The sequence below is a fragment of the Dryas octopetala genome, chromosome 2 (genome assembly GCF_963921425.1).
Source record: "Dryas octopetala chromosome 2, drDryOcto1.1, whole genome shotgun sequence".
Taxonomy (NCBI): Eukaryota; Viridiplantae; Streptophyta; class Magnoliopsida; order Rosales; family Rosaceae; genus Dryas; species Dryas octopetala.
In genome coordinates, this window is record NC_141367.1 from 11388750 (window position 1) to 11408522 (window position 19773).

The 19773-nt window shown below is 35.8% G+C and overlaps 2 protein-coding genes and 1 pseudogene across 7 annotated transcripts; all 3 read right to left on the reverse strand.

The window, feature by feature from the left end:
* Positions 1–671: 671 nt before the first annotated feature.
* Positions 672–6020, reverse strand: LOC147293087 (SART-1 family protein DOT2-like). Of its 5 annotated transcripts, none has more exons than XM_086231633.1 (11): positions 5077–6020; positions 4520–4702; positions 4191–4301; positions 3997–4045; positions 3517–3591; positions 2592–2976; positions 2409–2514; positions 2244–2274; positions 2008–2170; positions 1272–1719; positions 672–1094 (listed from the first exon to the last, which is right to left on the reverse strand). In XM_086231633.1, the coding sequence occupies exons 9-11, from the start codon at positions 2157–2159 to the stop codon at positions 1023–1025; spliced, it is 672 nt and encodes a 223-aa protein (XP_086087759.1). In that variant the 5' UTR covers positions 2160–2170; positions 2244–2274; positions 2409–2514; positions 2592–2976; positions 3517–3591; positions 3997–4045; positions 4191–4301; positions 4520–4702; positions 5077–6020; the 3' UTR covers positions 672–1022. The 5 variants fall into 5 exon arrangements, with proteins under 5 accessions (XP_086087759.1, XP_086087758.1, XP_086087755.1 ...); XM_086231632.1 differs by having other exon boundaries at positions 4191–4362; XM_086231629.1 differs by lacking the exon at positions 4520–4702 and having other exon boundaries at positions 4191–4362.
* An 837-nt stretch (positions 6021–6857) lies between these two features.
* On the reverse strand, positions 6858–19359 carry LOC147293088 (putative disease resistance protein RGA3; annotated as a pseudogene). The gene is made up of 13 exons (XR_015120331.1): positions 17899–19359; positions 13405–16748; positions 13042–13200; positions 12870–12926; positions 10086–10304; positions 9739–9875; positions 9567–9623; positions 8994–9212; positions 8431–8618; positions 8103–8274; positions 7852–7906; positions 7526–7695; positions 6858–6989 (listed from the first exon to the last, which is right to left on the reverse strand). The product of XR_015120331.1 is annotated as a putative disease resistance protein RGA3 (transcript).
* On the reverse strand, positions 10637–12136 carry LOC147293089 (uncharacterized). The gene is made up of 4 exons (XM_086231628.1): positions 12086–12136; positions 11850–12012; positions 11127–11574; positions 10637–10949 (listed from the first exon to the last, which is right to left on the reverse strand). The coding sequence occupies exons 2-4, from the start codon at positions 11999–12001 to the stop codon at positions 10872–10874; spliced, it is 678 nt and encodes a 225-aa protein (XP_086087754.1). The 5' UTR covers positions 12002–12012; positions 12086–12136; the 3' UTR covers positions 10637–10871.
* Positions 19360–19773: the final 414 nt, after the last annotated feature.

A 19773-nucleotide genomic window follows, 5' to 3' on the forward strand; every position in this document is an offset into this window, starting at 1 on the left:
TTTTTTTTGTCTAAAAGGATAATGGGGTCAGACCCAAAATTGTAAGAGTGAAACAACCTGACTATTGGGGTCATGTGACCCCAATGCCCCCGTTGTGGCTACGCCACTGCTTGTCGAGAGTCCAAGTATGAGTCGAGACCTCGTGCATGAGTCGGGACGCTAAGCATATATGAGTCGGGAGTCTGAGCATAAGTTGGGACTCTGCTTATTGGTTTTGGGCCTTGGTTATGAAACGGGTCAGCGTCGCTTCAGTCATATATGACTTGTCATCTAAGTCTATACAAACTTATTGTTCTACTTAATAGAGACTAGGTAGGAACAATTATATCAGAAGCTTGAGACTACAATATTTCGAAGAAATTAATTCCTTTGGAAGTAATAAATGCTTCACAACAAATCAAAGTTTGAACAAATCCAAGACTAACATTGGAAGAATAGAAATGATCATCCTAATCCTATTATTATATGGATTAGACTGGCCAGGGCTAGTCAAATGCCCACATCAAAAGTTAAAATTCAATAGTACGTAACTACAAGATTAAGCCACAGTACAATTCAAGATTAACCTACAAAATTTAAATTGTCGACGAAGTAGCATTCGTTGCAAAACTAGAGCATGGCAATACAGAAAAACAGATTAAAACAAAACAATATACACACATGATTACGTGTTCTCTATTTTCCTTTTGGTTTATAAAAGATCAATTTAATTTCTTTGAAGTTATACAAGAGCTACTTCCAATATATGAAAACCAACTTCAATATCTGAAAAACATACGCTATATGACTTTCCCTATGTTGATGCCTGACTTTCCAACTGATCGATGAATTCAAATAGACAAAGTATCAAATCCAGTGTTCTCAGAAGAGCAATATTCAAAGTAAAACAAAAAAATTAAAAGAAGAGCAATATTGAACCATGAACTTTATATCATATAAGAGATATCAGATTAACGACATGTGTACAGCGTACTGATCAATGCCTGTAAGTAAATAGGCAGAGGGCTCTTCATTCCTCACAGTCACTTGAAAAGGCTTCGACCCCTCCCATGGAACTGAGGACTAAGCATCCGAAAGGCTTCCTTTGGTGTCAACTGGTGAAAAAAAGGTAATATGTCAGCACATATAGCGGATATAATGCAACATAATCATTAATGAAGCAAACATGAAAATGTGTAATACAATTCTAGGACCATAATCACTCTAATGTAACAATGTTAAACCATATAAACATGTAACATATTGTAAAGGAACTGGACTGGAGAACTTACAGTTTGGCCAAATTCAACAGTTCTCTCAATGCTATCGACTTCTTGATAGACATTAGGTGGACGAGGAATACCTTTTCTGAGGGCAGCTCGCTCTTGAAGCAGCTTCAGAACGCATAATAAGCCTTCATGGATAGTTCCATCAGAAACTATCTCGTCCTTATCTTCAGTAGCAAGGTGTTTGTGCTCATCCACATCTTTAACTTCAGTCCATCCACCAGGCTCATCCATTCTTTCTTTGAGGTATCCTCGTTCTTTAAACAGCTTCAGCACACCTGCTAAGCCTGTCCCGACTGCAACTTCATGGACCTTTTCATTTGCAATATCAGCAGTAAGTTCAGCTTTCTCGTCTTCAGAATTCGTTTTCTCCTTGAGCTCTGGACTGTTACTAACCCTTGCTAAAACCTCAGAGACGCCTTGTGCTTTCTTCTCCAATCTCTCAACCTTTGTTCTGAATAAGAAAATTAATTACAAAATAAAATTAGTATCAAGTAAGGTTGTAAAATAATAAACTGACAGTTGATTCCCAGAAGAAGAATTATCACATGCTATCAATACCATCATCTCTGTCTTCCATTCAAATCATGTAATTCATTTTAAAACCAAAACGATGTTGATTGAAAATAATCAACAACTAGAGCCCAAGCACATAACCCAAGCATATGTTATGCATATATATGAAATACAAGTTCAGAGCCAAAAATTGCACAAATTAGAACATAAAGGAAGATTTACTTACTTCAGAATGCGTGTAGATTCGATGTCTCTTTGTTTTACAACATCATCACTAGTATTGGTCCTGGAGCGCTTCAGGTCATCAATATTTCTAGTATCCTTCTCTTTCCCTCGGCTCCTCTTCTTGTTGCTTGATTCGCACCCTTGCATGTCCATTTGTTCCAATCCTGGAATTTCAGAATGAAAATATCAATTTCCGTTTATTTTACTAAAATTCAGGAGAACCAAACACAAACTGACCTTAAAGGCAACATCTGCAGACTAAGAAACCCTAAACAAAACAGAATTTTATAAAAAAAATTAAATTCTTTAGAAGAGACAAATCTTCTAAACCTTCTAAATCTCATAGAATAACTTTTAACTTTCAAATGATGGTGAAAAGCTTGGAACTGCAGATTGTTTTACCTGATTTCTTGCACTACTACAGGTACACGACGTACGACCAAATTAGACTCGGTAATAATGCTGGTGAAGGTATAAACTGTAGGCCTAGGGGCCATTATTCTGTAACCTGCAACCAAGACCATAAAACCTTCTATAAAAGGAACACTGAAACTAAGGCCCAAATAGTGATTGCATATAGTGTACCTGCAGTGCACTATGTATTGCACAGTTCTTCCTTTCAAGTTACATACAAATCATGCCAACATAATAATTAAAGCCAATTGAAAAAACAAAATGCATATTGGATATTAACACACAAAAAAATGTTAAATAGAGACTAGAGAAGAACAGAATGCACCCAGAAAGTACAAATAAAAACTAAATTAACTAATCAAACAGAAACACCAAAAGAAAAGTGGAGGTGCTAGTGATCGAAAGTTTACAAATGATTTGAATAAGAAGTTTTCAGCAACTGAGACACTCCCCTCAGCACATCTTCACATAGGTTGAGTGATAAAATCATGATAGATTCTCTGGCCACACTGCCAAATCAATGAGGTCCTGAAGTTGTTCAAAATATCTCCAAGATCTGCAAAATGTTTCAAATTACAAGAAATGAGTTAACACAAATACACACATGCACTAATAGAGAGTCGGTGAGAACAGTGATGCTTAAGATGTATATATCTGTTGGTTGTTGCAACTTGCAACCATACAAATCCCAACAAAGTTTGTAGGAAACCACTTTTATGCTTGGACATGATGAAGGCCCTGGTGGGTTCAAAATGCTGCATGTTTGCATCAATCGAATTGTGCAACAGAGACTGCTGACTGCATTCCTTAAATTCCTTTTTCTTTGTCACTTCCAATTCTTTGTTCTATTCAATTTTACAAAAGTTCATCTGCCCTTACAGTGTAATTTCCTTGCTCACTCTCTCTCTCTTGCAAACACACACACCCTCTCCCTCTCTGTCTCTCTCTCTCACACACACACACACACACTCTCTCTCTCTCTCTCTCTCTCTCTCTCTCTCTCTCTCTCTCTCCCCCCAGCCCACCCAACCAAAAAACCAAAAACAGAAATAATGAAATTAATAGTTAAAAATTTTCCATATAGACAACAGATGACCTTGAACAAGTGGTCTACCAAGAAGTGTGATAAAGAACCCACAGATACCGCCGAGAAGCATTGCCTTGTAACAATCTGTGCCATAAAAACATGTCCAACATGCCTTAGAACATATTCATATGCATTGTAATAACACATATAATTCTAAGCATCATGCAAGAGCTTAATTTAAAAAAGAACATGATATCAAAATAGGTGGCTAGCTAACTTGAGAACGATAGAAACAAACGTCTATTATTTAACAAAATCAACACAACATATCTTGGAAAAAACAAATCTCAAATGATAAGGACTCGAGCTAAACCTGTGGATACAAATATAAAACCTATGAATACAGTCAAGTACATATGGAAATGATATAAGTCAAGTATATAAATATGTGAATAAAAGTCAACTATAAAAATACGGAAATGATTATATGGAAATGTATAATATGATGATTATATGCAGTGAGTTGCAGGGGAAAGAGAACTGAAGTACCTAGAAGGAGTTTATTGCACATCACATGTTCTTCCAATAGAGTAAGAGCCTGCTGAAAACCAAAAAATTATGGCAAAATAATAATAGATACCATTTGGAAAAAAATCCTAGGAAGTACATACACAAGTCAAAGATAGAGCAAAGGCAAGAGAAGAGTACAAAGCACTGAAAAAGTAGTGGTTTCGAAATCTTACTTTGTGCTACCATATATGCGGAGCTTCAAGCAATTGTGACCTGGGCTGCTCTCCTTGGTGCCGACAGGGACAGTAAAAAATCAGAAGCTCTTCTATAGACTCAGTTTGCACCTATTGAACATGAACTTTTTTTTCAATTGAGTAAGAGCCTCCTGAAAACCTACAAATTATGCTGAAACAAATATTTATTTCATTGGGAGAACAAGATATATTATAAGTATATGGATAAGGAAAAGATAGAGCAAAGTATAATGCATTGAAGACCTGATCAAATCTAACAATAGAGGAACATCAGAACAGAATAGGAGGTGGTGGTGCAAAAAGCTTACATTTCTTCAATGCAAAACTTGGAAAAATTAGGAATTTGTTGTACTTATAACTAGAATGAAAACAATCTAGTGCAGCTGGGACACTCCCCAAGGTGCATCTTGAAAGTTGCAGACCATGGATATCCAACTAATGTGGTTTGTTCTTTGCTATGCATCACATCAATCATCTGTCTCTGGAAATTCCTGATTTAAGATGTTAAATTTGGTCAATGCCAAGGAAAAGAGAAAATATAATTAAGGATAACCAAGTTTTATTCTTTTTATAAGATTCAAAGAGCTTTTTCATAACAACAATCGCACACTACTTTGAATTGTTTAGTTGCAGGGAATGAAATTCCTATCATGAAATTATTTTGTAGTTAAAAAATAAATAAATAAAGAAGAAGAAAACATAACAGGTAGCTAAAGATAAATGGTTTCAGTCACCAGTGGGTAAACTAATTAAACAAGACAAACGAGACAAACAACATGATAGCCAATAAGTTGAATAACTAGATAAAAGTGGGAGAGATCAAAACAAATCACATATTATTAATTTGAGAAAGAATTAAACTTACACTTCATTCTAGGAATATGAGAAATTTTGGGCCACCCGGGCGCTGATCTCATTGGTGCATCTAATCAATTAAATGTTTGTAAATCCTCCGAGACAATGTGCGCATACTTAGAATGGATACAGTCCACTCTCCAAAAACTAACTTGTAAATAACTTATCATCAACTTCTCAAACGGTGGAGCTTTTCTTGTAAATAACTCAAGTTTCTTAACTCTGGATGCTGTTAAGATTAAGAATAATTAAATATGGTTTATTTTATTTAAAAGAAAAGAAAATTCCTTGATGGGAACATATTGTGTAATTAATTGCACCAAAAAAGCACTATAAATTTATGCTAAGAACACAAAATCAGCACAGAATGAATACATTTGATTACAAAGACATCAATGAAGGAATTTGACTGTTAAATCCCTTTAGAACTAAGAGGACTCAAGCTAGCTTGAGAACAACACAAGTACATATGTATATTATTTACAAAAATCAATGCAATATTTCTTGGAAAAGTAAATATCTAAAATTATAAGGACTCCAGCTAAACCTGTGAATAATTGGAATAAATGATGCCAGTAAGCGATCAATGTTTTTTTTTTTTTGTTGGAATCAATTAATGTTATAATTTTATAGAAATGTATAATATGATTAATAGACAAAGTATCAAATCCAGTGTTCTCAGAAGAGCAATATTCAACCATGAACTTAATATCATATAAGAGATATCAGATTAATGACATGTGTACAGCGTACTGATCAATGCCTGTAAGTAAATAGGCAGAGGGCTCTTTATTCCTCACAGTCGCTTGAAAAGGCTTCAACCTCTCCCATGGAACTGATGACTAAGCATCCGAAAGGCTTCCGTTGGTGTCAACTGGTGAAAAAAAGGTAATATGTCAGCACATATAGCAGAAATAATGCAACATAATCATTAATGAAGCCAACATGAAAATGTGTAATACAATTCTAGGACCATAATCACTCTAATGTAACAATGTTAAACCATATAAACATGTAACATATTGTAAAGGAACTGGACTGGAGAACTTACAGTTTGGCCAAATTCAACAGTTCTCTCAATGCTTGATAGACATTAGGTGGATGAGCAATACCTTTTCTGAGGGCTGCTCGCTCTCCAAGCAGCTTCAGAACGCATAATAAGCCTTCATAGATAGTTCCATCGGAAACTGTCTCGTCCTTATCTTCAGTAGCAGGGTGTTTGTACTCATCCACATCTTTAACTTCAGTCCATCCACCAGGCTCATCCATTCTTTCTTTGAGGTATCCTCGTTCTTTAAACAGCTTCAGCACACCTGCTAAGCCTTTCCTGACTGCAACTTCATGGACAGTTTCATTTGCAATATCAGCAGTAAGTTGAGCTTTCTCGTCTTTAGAATTCGTTTTCTCCTTGGGCTCTGGACTGCTACTAACCCATGCTAAAACCTCAGAGACGCCTTGTGCTTTCTTCTCCAATCTCTCTTCCTTTGTTCTGAATAAGAAAATTAATTACAAAATAAAATTAGTATCAATTAAGGTTGTAAAATAATAAACTGACAGTTGATTCCCAGAAGAAGAATGATCACATGCTATCAATACCATCATCTCTGTCCTCCATTCAAATCATTTAATTCAGTTTAAAACAAAAACGATGTTGATTGAAAATAATCAACAACCAGAGCCCAAGCATATTATGCATATTGTATATGAAATACAAGTTCAGAGCCAAAAATTGCATAGAACATAAAGGAAGATTTACTTACTTCAGAATGCGTGTAGATTCGATGTCTATTTGTTTTACAACATCATCACTAGTATTGGTCCTGGAGCGCTTCGGGTCATCAATATTTCTAGTATCCTTCTCTTTCCCTTGGCTTCTCTTCTTGTTGCTTGATTCGCACCCTTCCATGTCCATTTGCTCCAATCCTGGAATTTCAGAATGAAAATATAAGTTTCCGTTTCTTTTACTAAAATTCTGGAGAACCAAACACAAACTGACCTTAAAGGCAACATCTGCAGACTCAGAAACCCTAAACAAAATGGTATTTTATAAAAAGAGAATTTAGCTTGGGTATGAGACTAGTCTTATGTTTTATAAACACATTTTTATGAATATATTACATTTTACATGGATATGAGATGCGGTAAAGGAGATAATTTGAAACCCTTTGAGATATTTGGGGTTTGTTTTTCACATCATTTGGTAATGCAATTATTGCAATTTTTATGATAAAATTCCTCCCACTATAATTTGAAAGGAAAATACTATTTAATTTTGTCCTAAAATAAATTGCAAGCATGAATGATTTTAAACATGCAATAAATAAGGGTACTATTGCAATACTGCACAAACCAAATATTGGAAAGAGAATAAAAGTATTTCCAAATGCTAGAATGAGAGTATTTCATTCCCATCTCCTTGGAATGGTATGAGTACAAAATTAGCTTTGCCATCTCCTTACTGGAAGAGATAGATGTCCATTTACATCCTCTTGCCACTCTATTGGAAGCCTGTCATGCACTTCTTAAGTGCATATGGTGGTGATGGTGTTGTGAGAATCATATTTATCAAGGGAGGAACAAGGTGCCTGATGGGGTTGTTTCCTTTGCTATGTGGATACAAATATAAAACCTGTGAATAAAAGTCAAGTACATATGGAAATGATATAAGTCAAGTATATAAATATGTGAATACAAGTCAACTATATAAATACGGAAATGATTATATGGAAATGTATAATATGATGATTATATGCAGTGTGATGCAGGGGAAAGGGAACTGAAGTACCTAGACGGAGTTTGCACTTATTGCACATCACATGTTCTTCCAATTGAGTAAGAGCCTGCTGAAAACCAAAAAATTATGGCAAAATAATAATAGATGCCATATGGAAAAAAAAAAATCCTAGGAAGTACATACACAAGTAAAAGATTGAGCAGATGCAAGAGAAGAGTACAAAGCACTGAAAAACTAGTTAACTTACTATGCAAAGATATAGGGGGCTAGAAAAAAAGGAGATAGTGGTTTGGAAATCTTACTTTGTGCTACCATATATGCGGAGCTTCAAGCAATTGTGACCTGGGCCGCTCTCCTTGGTGCCGACAGGGACAGTCAAAAATCAGAAGCTCTTCTATAGACTCAGTTTGCACCTATTGAACATGAACTTTTTGTTCAATTGAGTAAGAGCCACCTGAAAACCTACAAATTATGCTGAAACAAATATTTATTTCATTGGGAGAACAAGATATATTATGAGTATATGGATAAGGAAAGATAAAGCAAAGTATAATGCATTGAGGACCTGATCGAATCTAACAACAGAGGAACATCAGAAGAGAATAGGAGGTGGTGGTTCAAAAAGCTTACATTTCTTCAATGCAAAACTTGGAGAAATTAGGAATTTGTTGTACTTATAACTAGAATGAAAGCAATCTAGTGCAGCTGGGACACTCCCCAAGGCGCATCTTGAAAGTTGCAGACCATGGATATCCAACTAATGTGGTTTGTTCTTTGCTACACATCGCATAGCTTCAATCATCTGTCTCAGCAAATTCCTGATTTAAGATGTTAAATTTGGTCAATGCCAAGGAAAAGAGAAAATACAATTAAGGATAAACAAGTTTTATTCTTTTTATAAGATTCAAAGAGCTTTTTCACAACAACAATCACACACTACTTTGAATTGTTTAGTTGCAGGGAATGAAATTCCTATCATGAAATTATTTTGTAGTTAAAAAAAAAAAAATAAAGAAGAAGAAAACATAACAGGTAGCTAAAGATAAATGGGTTCAGTCACTGGTGGGTAAACTAATTAGATGAAAGCCAAACGAGACAAACAACATGAAAGCCAATAAGTTGAATAACTAGATGAAAGTGGGAGAGATCAGAACAAATCACATATTATTAATTTGAGAAAGAATTAAACTTACACTTCATTCTTGGAATATGAGAAATTTTGGGCCACCCGGACGCTGATCTCATTGGTGCATCTAATCAATTAAATGTTTGTAAATCCTCCAAGACTGCGTGCGCATACTTAGAATGGATGCAGTCCAATCTCCAAAAAATAACTTGTAAATAACTCATCCTCAACTTCTCAAACTGTGGCGCTTATCTTGTAAATAACTCGGGTTTCTTAACTCTGGATACTGTTAAGATTAAGAATAATTAAATATGGTTTATTTTATTTAAAAGAAGAGAAAATTCCTTGAAGGGAACATATTGTGTAATTAATTGCACAAAAAAAGCACTATAAATTTATGCTAAGAACATAAAATCAGCACGGAATGAATACTGTTGATTGCAAAGATAGCAATGAAGGAATTTGACTGTTAAATCCCTTTAGAACTAAGAGGACTCAAGCTAGCTTGAGAACAACACAAGTACATGTTATGATTTTAGACAAATGTATAATATGATTATTAGGGAAATTCTCATGATTTACTGTCACCAAATAACTTGTACAACTATGCAGTGATGCAAGGGAAAGGGAACTCAAGTACCTGCACTGAGTTTGCACCAACAAATTTATCTAACTTGTACAATTGAGTAAGAGCCTCCTGAAAACCAACAAATTAGGAACATCAGAAGAGTACAAAGCATTGAAAAGCTAGTTAAATCTAATCAAAGAGCAACATCAAAAAAGAAGAGGAGGTAGGGGTTTGGAAATCTTACTTTGTGCAACAATGCAAAACTTCAAGCAATTAGGATGAAAGTAATCCCCTAGGCGCATCTTTCTGTTGAAAGATGAAAGCACGAATATTCAAAAATGGTAGTTGTGTGAGGTATCACATGGTTTCAATCATCGACGCCTGCAGAAGATGTTTGGTCAAATGCTGTAACAAAGAAAAAAGTAAAGTCCGATAAACAAGTTTCTTTCTAAAATGCTTCAAAAACCGTTGTCACAACCCCGTGTAGAGACAAACAACATGATAGCCAATAAGTTGAATAACTAGATGAAAGTGGGAGAGATCAAAACAAATCTCATATTATTAATTTGAGAAAGAATTAATTAAACTTACACTTCATTCTAGGAATATGAGAAATTTTGGGCCACCCGGGCGCTGATCTCATTGGTGCATCTAATCAATTAAATGTTTGTAAATCCTCCGAGACAACGTGCGCATACTTAGAATGGATGCAGTCCAATCTCCAAAAACTAACTTGTAAATAACTTATCATCAACTTCTCAAACTGTGGAGCTTATCTTGTAAATAACTCGGGTTTCTTAACTCTGGATGCTGTTAAGATTAAGAATAATTAAATATGGTTTATTTTATTTAAAAGAAAAGAAAATTCCTTGATGGGAACATATTGTGTAATTAATTGCACCAAAAAAGCACTATAAATTTATGCTCAGAACACAAAATCAACACAGAATGAATACATTTGATTGCAAAGATATCAATGAAGGAATTTGACTGTTAAATCCCTTTAGAACTAAGAGGACTCAAGCTAGCTTGAGAACAACACAAGTACATATGTATATTATTTACAAAAATCAATGCAATATTTCTTGGAAAAGTAAATATCTAAAATTATAAGGACTCCAGCTAAACCTGTGAATAATTGGAATAAATGATGCCAGTAAGCGATCAATGTTTTTTTTTTTTTGTTGGAATCAATTAATGTTATAATTTTATAGAAATGTATAATATGATTAATAGACAAAGTATCAAATCCAGTGTTCTCAGAAGAGCAATATTCAACCATGAACTTAATATCATATAAGAGATATCAGATTAACGACATGTGTACAGCGTACTGATCAATGCCTGTAAGTAAATAGGCATAGTGCTCTTTATTCCTCACAGTCGCTTGAAAAGGGTTCGACCCCTCCCATGGAACTGAAGACTAAGCATCCGAATGGCTTCCTTTGGTGTCAACTGGTGGAAAAAAGGAAATATGTCAGGACATATAGCAGAAATAATGCAACATAATCATTAATGAAGCAAACATGAAAATGTGTAATACAATTCTAGGACCATAATCACTCTAATGTAACAATGTTAAACCATATAAACATGTAACATATTGTAAAGGAACTGGACTGGAGAACTTACAGTTTGGCCAAATTCAACAGTTCTCTCAAAGCTATCCACTTCTTGATAGACATTAGGTGGACGAGCAATACCTTTTCTGAGGGCTGCTCGCTCTCCAAGCAGCTTCAGAACGCATAATAAGCCTCCATGGATAGTTCCATCGGAAACTGTCTCGTCCTTATCTTCAGTAGCAGGGTGCTTGTACTCATCCACATCTTTAACTTCAGTCCATCCACCAGGCTCATCCATTCTTTCTTTGAGGTATCCTCGTTCTTTATACAGCTTCAGCACACCTGCTAAGCCTTTCTCGACTGCAACTTCATGGACAGTTTCATTTGCAATATCAGCAGTAAGTTCAGCTTTCTCGTCTTCAGAATTCGTTTTCTCCTTGGGCTCTGGACTGCTACTAACCCATGCTAAAACCTCAGAGACGCCTTGTGCTTTCTTCTGCAATCTTTCTTCCTTTGTTCTGAATAAGAAAATTAATTACAAAATAAAATTTAGTATCAATTAAGGTTGTAAAATAATAAACTGACAGTTGATTCCCAGAAGAAGAATTATTACATGCTATCAATACCATCATCTCTGTCTTCCATTCAAATCATGTAATTCAGTTTAAAACAAAAACAATGTTGATTGAAAATAATCAACAACCAGCCCAAGCATATTATGCATATTGTATATGAAATACAAGTTCAGAGCCAAAAATTGCACAAATTAGAACATAAAGGAAGATTTACTTACTTCAGAATGCGTGTAGATTCGATGTCTCTTTGTTTTACAACATCATCACTAGTATTGGTCCTGGAGCGCTTCAGGTCATCAATATTTCTAGTATCCTTCTCTTTCCCTTGGCTCCTCTTCTTGTTGCTTGATTCGCACCCTTCCATGTCCATTTGCTCCAATCCTGGAATTTCAGAATGAAAATATAAGTTTCCGTTTCTTTTACTAAAATTCTGGAGAACCAAACACAAAATGACCTTAAAGGCAACATCTGCAGACTCAAAAACCCTAAACAAAACGGTATTTTATAAAAAGAGAATTTAGCTTGGGTATGGGACTAGTCTTCTGTTTTATAAACGTATTTTTATGAATATATTACCTTTTACATGGATATGAGATGCGGTAAAGGAGATAATTTGAAACCCTTTGAGATATTTGGTTTTGTTTTTCACATCATTTGGTAATGCAATTATTGCAATTTTTATGACAAAATTACTCCCACTATAATTTGAAAGGAAAATACTATTTTTGTCCTAAAATAAATTGCAAGCATGAATGATTTTAAACATACAATAAATAAGGGTACTATTGCAATACTGCACAAACCAAATATTGGAAAGAGAATAAAAGTATTTCCAAATGCTAGAATGAGAGTATTTCATTCCCATCTCCTTGGAATGGTATGAGTACAAAATTAGCTTTGTCATCTCCTTACTGGAAAAGGTAGATGTCCATTTACATCCTCTTGCCACTCTGCTGGAAGCCTGTCATGCACTTCTTAAGTGCATATGGTGCGGATGGTGTTGTGAGAATCATATTTATCGAGGGAGGAACAAGGTGCCTGATGGGGTTGTTTCCTTTGCTCTGTGGATACAAATATAAAACCTGTGAATAAAAGTCAAGTACATATGGAAATGATATAAGTCAAGTATATAAATATGTGAATACAAGTCAACTATATAAATACGGAAATGATTATATGGAAATGTATAATATGATGATTATATGCAGTGTGATGCAGGGGAAAGGGAACTGAAGTACCTGCACTGAGTTTGCACCAACAAATTTATCTAACTTGTACAATTGAGTAAGAGCCTCCTGAAAACCAACAAATTAGGAACATCAGAAGAGTACAAAGCATTGAAAAGCTAGTTAAATCTAATCAAAGACCAACATCAAAAAAGAAGAGGAGGTAGGGGTTTGGAAATCTTACTTTGTGCAACAACGCAAAACTTGAAGCAGTTAGGATGAAAGTAATCCCCTAGGTGTGAAAGCACGAATATTGAACGCCTGTAGGTAGTTTTGTGAGGTATCACATGGTTTCAACCATCGTCTTCTGAGATAACGCCGGCAGAAGATGTTTGGTCAGATGCTGTAACAAAGAAAAAAGTAAAGACCGATAAACAAGTTTCTTTCTAAAATGCTTCAAAAACCGTTTTCACAACAACAATCGCACACTTCTTTGAATTGTTTTGTAGTGGAGAATGAAAATCATTTCATGAGAATCTGTACTTAAAACGTGACATGCACAAAATTGAACAAATCATGAATAATTGATTTGAGTAAAACAAAATACCTTGAATATTTGGAATGTGAGAAATCTTGTGCCATTCTGGGCCGCTCCCCTTGGTGCATCTTTCCTTTAGACGGGGACATTCATCAATCACTAGCTCTTCTAACTTGGTGAGGCGTTTCATAGTTTTGGGTTTAGGTAGATACATCAGATTCTCACAATTCTCAATACTCAGGTAGGTAACAGATGTAAGTCTACCCAACCAGTCTGGAAAAGCCTCCACTCCGTCAAAAGATTCTATACACAAAATTGTTAGAGAAGTGAAGTGATGAATTTGTTGGGGCAGACACTTGAGCTTAGGCCCCCCCCACAACATTAATTGTTTTAGTTGTGGTATAACCTCAAAATCAGGGAAAGAATCCAGCTCCTCCCAGAACATTCCAATGCGCATATCTTCCAAACGAGTGAGACAATGTAGGCCCAATGGCAAATATTATAATTTCCCACAATCGATTATTGTGAGAGAGGAAAGAGATTGCAACTTGGATACGTCTTCTGCCACTGATATCAAATTGCCGCAGGACACGATTGACAACTGCTCAAGAGATGTACAGGATGGTAACCCACTCGGCAGACTTGTCAATCCATCACAATTTGTAATATCCAACTCCTGAAGGGATGTGAGATTGTGAATTGAAATGTTTAGCGTACGGCAATTCTCTATGCTCAACTTCCGAAGAGAGGTACAGTATTCAAGCCCACTCGGTAGGCTTGGTAATTCATCACAATCATCACTTTCCAAAATGCGGAGGGATGGGAGGGCGTGTGAAAATGAAAGGGATTTTAGATTGGGGCAACGTCTTATTTCCAATTTCTCAAGAGATACAAAGCCCTGTGTTATTGGTAGAGTCGATAGCTCAGGAGATTGCAACCTGGATACGTCTTCTTCTGCCAAAGATACCAAATTGAAACAGGAGTCGATTGATAACCTCTGAAGAGATGTGCAGGATGGTAGCCCACTCAGCAGACTTGTGAATCCATCACAATTTTCAATATACAACTCACGAAGGGATGTGAGATTGTGAATTGAAATGCATGAAATTAGCTTAGGGCACTTAACTATTCTGAATTCCTCAAGAGAGTAACCAAGCCCACTCGGTAAGGTCACAATCTTCAATATTCAATTCCTCCAGGGAGGTGCATTGTTGTAACACACTCGGTAGGCTCGACAACTGAGGACAGCGATAAATACGACATTCGCGGAGAGATACAAGGCCCTGTGTTATTGGAATTGACGTCAGATTAGCGCAACTAATTATATACAATATCTGAAGAGAGGTGCAGTGTTGTAACCCACTCGGTAGGCTCGACAACTGAGGACAGCCATAAATACGACATTCGCGGAGAGATACAAGGCCCTGTGTTATTGGAATTGACGTCAGATTAGCGCAATTATTTACATACAATCTCTGAAGAGAGGTGCAGTCTTGTAACCCACTCGGCAGGCTTGATAATTTCTGACAACTCGAAATGCGCAATATGCGGAGAGATTTGTTGCCCTGTGTAATTGGAATCGACTCTAGACTACCACAGTTACTTATAGTCAACTGCTCAAGAAGGACTGTGTCTAGCCCATCAGGTAAATGCCTCAGCTTCTTACAATCACTAATAGACAGCCACTGAAGATTCTGGTTGTTTTCAAACATCCTTTCCGGCAAAGAAATAAGCTCCTCAACATTTCTTATTTTGAGGGAAGTGAGAGTGGTTAGTTGACTGCTCATAATATTTTCTATTGGCCTGGCATTGTCAATACCATCTATACTCAACTCCTGGAGAGATGGAAAATGGCTGGGAGCATTTCTCAATTGCTTACAACGGTATAGAGTAAACTTCTCAAGGCAGGGAAACACAACTACTTTTTCTGTAGGCATCACTACTTCCATCCATTCACTTAGCATGCTGCACCATTCAATTCTTAAGGTTTTCAATGCTGGAAACAAAACCCTTGTCTCATTCCTTGTTGTCGTACTAGTTGTACCGGAAACACTGTTATACCCATAAAACTCAACTCCCAGGCATTTTAGCTTAGCCATATTGTCAATCTCAACATGTATAAGATTTGGCAAATGACCAAGCATTGGGATTTCTTCACATTCAGTGCAATCACTTAAGTAAATCTTTTTCAAATTGAGTGGCAACCCACTCATAATCCATGATGCAAATTTAGCACCCATGAAGTTCTTAATCTTTAAGCTTTCCAGATTACAGGGCGGTTGGAGGCCTTCTAATACATCCTTGTCATTGTTGCTGCTTTGCCTGTCATCCGTCCATTTAAATTTTAACTGGCGTATGCTTGCTTTCCTCACTAAATTAGCTTTCTTCGCTTCTTCTCCATTTCTCACAAGTTGCAAATTTCTTATAATTAATTCACCTTTCAATTGGTTTAAGTCACCCAGCTCCTCAATTCCATAACTTGTCGTCCCACCCAGAGTATAATGAGATAATGTTTGCACATGAGTCAATCGCCTCATCCGAAATGGCACTTCAACATACTTATTAAAATAAACATGCCTCAAGTTGATCAAATTTTCCAGTTCCTTGGGAAACTTTTTGAGATTGTCACAATCCATTCTTAATGTCTGCAGCTTATAGAGCTTTCCAATAGATTTGGGGAGTGCTTTGATTCTTGTTCCCGAGACGTCCAAATTCCTCAAGTGTCTCAATTCACCAATTGAAATTGGCAACTCATCAATATCAGCCTCATATAAATTTAAAACACGCAAAGCTCTAAACCTTGGAAAGATGCTTTTAAGGACCTTGTCATCCTTCAGAAACAATGAGCGCAACTTTCTCACTCTTGTTCCTGGCATCCCTTCTAACGTTGAAGTAGGAATCCATGCAACATGTCGAATCTCATACTCATTGAGGTCCCGTGTCAGGATCTCAGAGTTGGATACTTCATTCTCATTGAAGTCCTGCGCCGCCAAGATCTCAGATTTTGATACTTGTTTGGCAAGATCATGCACAAGATCATGCATCTTGCAACTGGTAATAACGCCAAACTTATCTTTTGTAACATCTTGAAATAAGGAGTTTTCCAATAGAATATTAAAATATTCATTGCCTATATCTTCCATCTCTATTTTGCTTTTGTCAGGAGAAGGGTGGAGTAATTCATGAGCCATCCAAAGTTGGATCAACTCTTCTCTTTCTATTTCAAAATCTTTCATAAAAATTGAGCAATATGCAAAGCACTGCTTCAAAGATGGTGATTTCAAATTATCAAAACTCAACTTTAAAACCGACATGATTTTCTCCTCTTCTTTTGGCAAGTCCCATATTCTACTTTCTTTAATTGACAACCATTCATCTGTAGTGTGTTTAGAACGCAACATGCTTCCCAAAACCTGTTAATAATGAATAGGGTAAAATCATTAATAGTAACAAAAGGAAAAAAAAAATAGTAGATTAATCAAAGTTGACAATATTTCAACCTTCTTTTGGATACTACGTGTAACATATACTACTGCACTCCATTTTTTTCTGTTAGAGCTCCTTTTTTTTTTTTTTTTTTTTTTTTTTCATTTTTACAAACTTTGTTAGAGTCATACATGTGTTTATGAAACAACATATGACTATATATGTACGGCTTAGTAATAAGTAGTAATATTGCACTTAAAAGTGATGTTGGATTAAATTTTTTTCCTTCATCGATTGTTATAAAATGAGGAAAGAACTCCTTGCCCAATTTTTGTTTAGAAAACCCAAAGTAAAAAAAGGACTAAAGAATATCACAAGTAATTTGTGGGTTGGAGCTTTATTAATAACAAATAAGAATCGAAAACAAAAAGCCTAAATTAACATCAAATCTATAATATAATAAAGGGTCATTTACACTTTACACCTCTCAAGTATAGGTCATTTTTCACTTTAATACCTGATATTCAAAACGTTTCAATTTGGAACCTAAAGTTTATAAAAATTACAATGTGCCCCTTCCATTAAATTTTCTATTAATTTTAACTGCATATAACATGTGTGTGATTCATTTACACTAATGAAGACAATAAATTTACACTGTGGGAAAAAAACCAAATTAAAAAAGCTAGCTAAACTTTTCTAGGTTAAAAAAATAAAAATCAATTAAAAAAAAAAACAAAACAAAACAAAAAACTGAGAACGAAAGAGATGAGGGAGGAGGGAGAGGTAGGGATGAACGAGATAATTTTTTTATATTTAGTTTCAATGTTATCTTTTAATTTTTTTAAATAGATAATAATTTAAATGCTTTTTTCTAATTTCTTTTTTGTTTATTTGGTTTATTTTATTTGTTTACGTGGTGTAAATTTACTCTCTACATCAATGTAAATGAATCTCACACATAATATATGCAGTCAAAATTAACAGAAAAATTAACGTAAAGGGCATATTGTAATTTTCATAAACTTTAGGTTTTACAATAATACATTTTGAACATCGGGTACTAAAGTGAAAAACAACTTATACTTGAGGGGTATAAAATGTAATTCACCCTGTAATAAATAAGAGTATACATACCTTTGCCACCAATGGCACTCCTGCACACTTTTTGGCAATCTCTTTTCCAATTTGCTGTATATGCGGGTCTATTGGAGCACTACCATTTGGAAGTGCTCTACCCATTATTATGGACCAACATTCATCAACAGATAGATTTTCCAATTCACACCTATAGTTTCCAGGCGTTTCTGTGATTGATGCAATTTTGGCACTGCGGGTAGTGACAATGATGCTGCTTCCTCGAGTAGAATTAAGTTTTGACAAACAACTCATGATCAAAGTGTTCCATTTATCCTCATCTTCATTCCATACGTCATCGAGTATGAGAAGATATTTTTTCCCAGCCAACTCTTCTTGGAGGGTTTTGATCAATGCATCTTGACTTTCTCGTATCACGGCTTTTGTCGGGTTGAGTGATTCCAACATCCGAATGAGAATCGAATTGACATGAAAGGGGTCAGATACACACACCCAAATTTTTTTATCAAAATATTTGTCCACATCAGGCTTATTGTATACGGCCTTGGCCAAAGTTGTCTTGCCTAGGCCTGCAATTCCAACAATGGCCATAATCGAAAGATTTTCCTGATTATTGGAGTTGATCAAGCTTGCAACTATGTCTGACACAGCTCCCTCCCTTCCAACCACGTTTTCATCTTTGTCAAGGAAAGAGTTGGTTTCTCTGTCCTCTCTAATTCCATGAGGGGTTTCATGGTCTTTGATTTTTGAAACTAGTCCAACAAAAGCTGCCTCCTTCTTGAGAACCTCCAAAGATTTTTTGATTTTCTGAATTTGATGTGCCATTTGTTGACGAAATAAAGTGGGATTGGAGAGAGAGAAGAAGTTGAGCACCTTTCTCTTGGTATGGTTTTGCAGCTCCACTTTTTGGCGGAGAAATTCATATTCGATTTCCTCCAACACATCCTCTGCATCATCAGCTACAGCTTTGAGCTTCTTGAGCCAGTCTTCCACTAACTTGGCACGATCTTGTGGTGGGTGGGAAGCAGCATCTAAGAAACCTTGAATGGTGGACAATGATTGGCGGAGCTCTGTTAGCTCTGTTTTGAATCCCCAGGCAAGACTGAGTTCTTGAGCAGCAAGTGAAGCCACCTTCCCCAGTATTCCCTCCACAGAAAAAGTAAAGAGAGAATCCAACATATTTCCTTCCATACTCAAACAGACACAAGGAGCTAGTAGTAGCAGAGATATTAGGTAGAGGGACGAAGAAGTAAGCAAAGAGCAGTCTGAGCAGAGAACAATGCACAAGTGAGGAAAGTGAGAAAAGATGGAAGACGCACAAGTAGTTCTCATAATTGAGAGACTTACAGCTAGACTTCATTATTGGTGGCCCCACTCCTTCTTTTTCTTTCTGCAAACCTTTTTTTATTGGCCATTTGCTTTCTGCAAACCTTGACCATCTACAAGTTTCCATATCGGTGGCTCCACCTCTACAAAGGAAGAGGAGGATACAACTAGACCAATGACCAATGTAGTGTAACAGTTGTAATGTGCATATCACTTACTACACCAATGTAGTGTTTTTTTTTACATTATTTTTAGAGGGTAAGGGTACAAGATTTATTTGACAGATGGATTTTTAGCAACGGAGTCAGTATTTGAAAATGGAATGTGCTACATTTGTAAACTAATTTTTTTCTTTTTAAGTAAACGATTTTAAAATCTATTTTACAGCTTTCAATAATAAATAAACTCACCTAAAAAGTTGCATTAAGAAATAAGTCCACAAAGAAGTCAGCAAAAAGAAAAGAAAACCACAAAAATTTGTCCTTGGTCTTAGTGGGCTGTCCGTATGCATGTATGGTAACCATATGTGGACTGAGAACCATACATTCCTTTTCACATTTTTCACAAGATGACATATTATTTAGTGTG

Coding starts and splice junctions, on each gene's coding strand:
- LOC147293089 (XM_086231628.1), bottom strand. CDS start 12,001: ATGGACATGGAAGGGTGCGAATCAAGCAACAAGAAGAGGAGCCAAGGG. Junction 11,575..11,849: donor GAATCTACACGCATTCTGAA/GTAAGTAAATCT, acceptor TTTCTTATTCAG/AACAAAGGAAGAAAGATTGC. Junction 10,950..11,126: donor CTGTTGAATTTGGCCAAACT/GTAAGTTCTCCA, acceptor TTTTTCCACCAG/TTGACACCAAAGGAAGCCAT.
- LOC147293087 (XM_086231629.1), bottom strand. CDS start 2,159: ATGGACATGCAAGGGTGCGAATCAAGCAACAAGAAGAGGAGCCGAGGG. Junction 1,720..2,007: donor GAATCTACACGCATTCTGAA/GTAAGTAAATCT, acceptor TTTCTTATTCAG/AACAAAGGTTGAGAGATTGG. Junction 1,095..1,271: donor CTGTTGAATTTGGCCAAACT/GTAAGTTCTCCA, acceptor TTTTTTCACCAG/TTGACACCAAAGGAAGCCTT.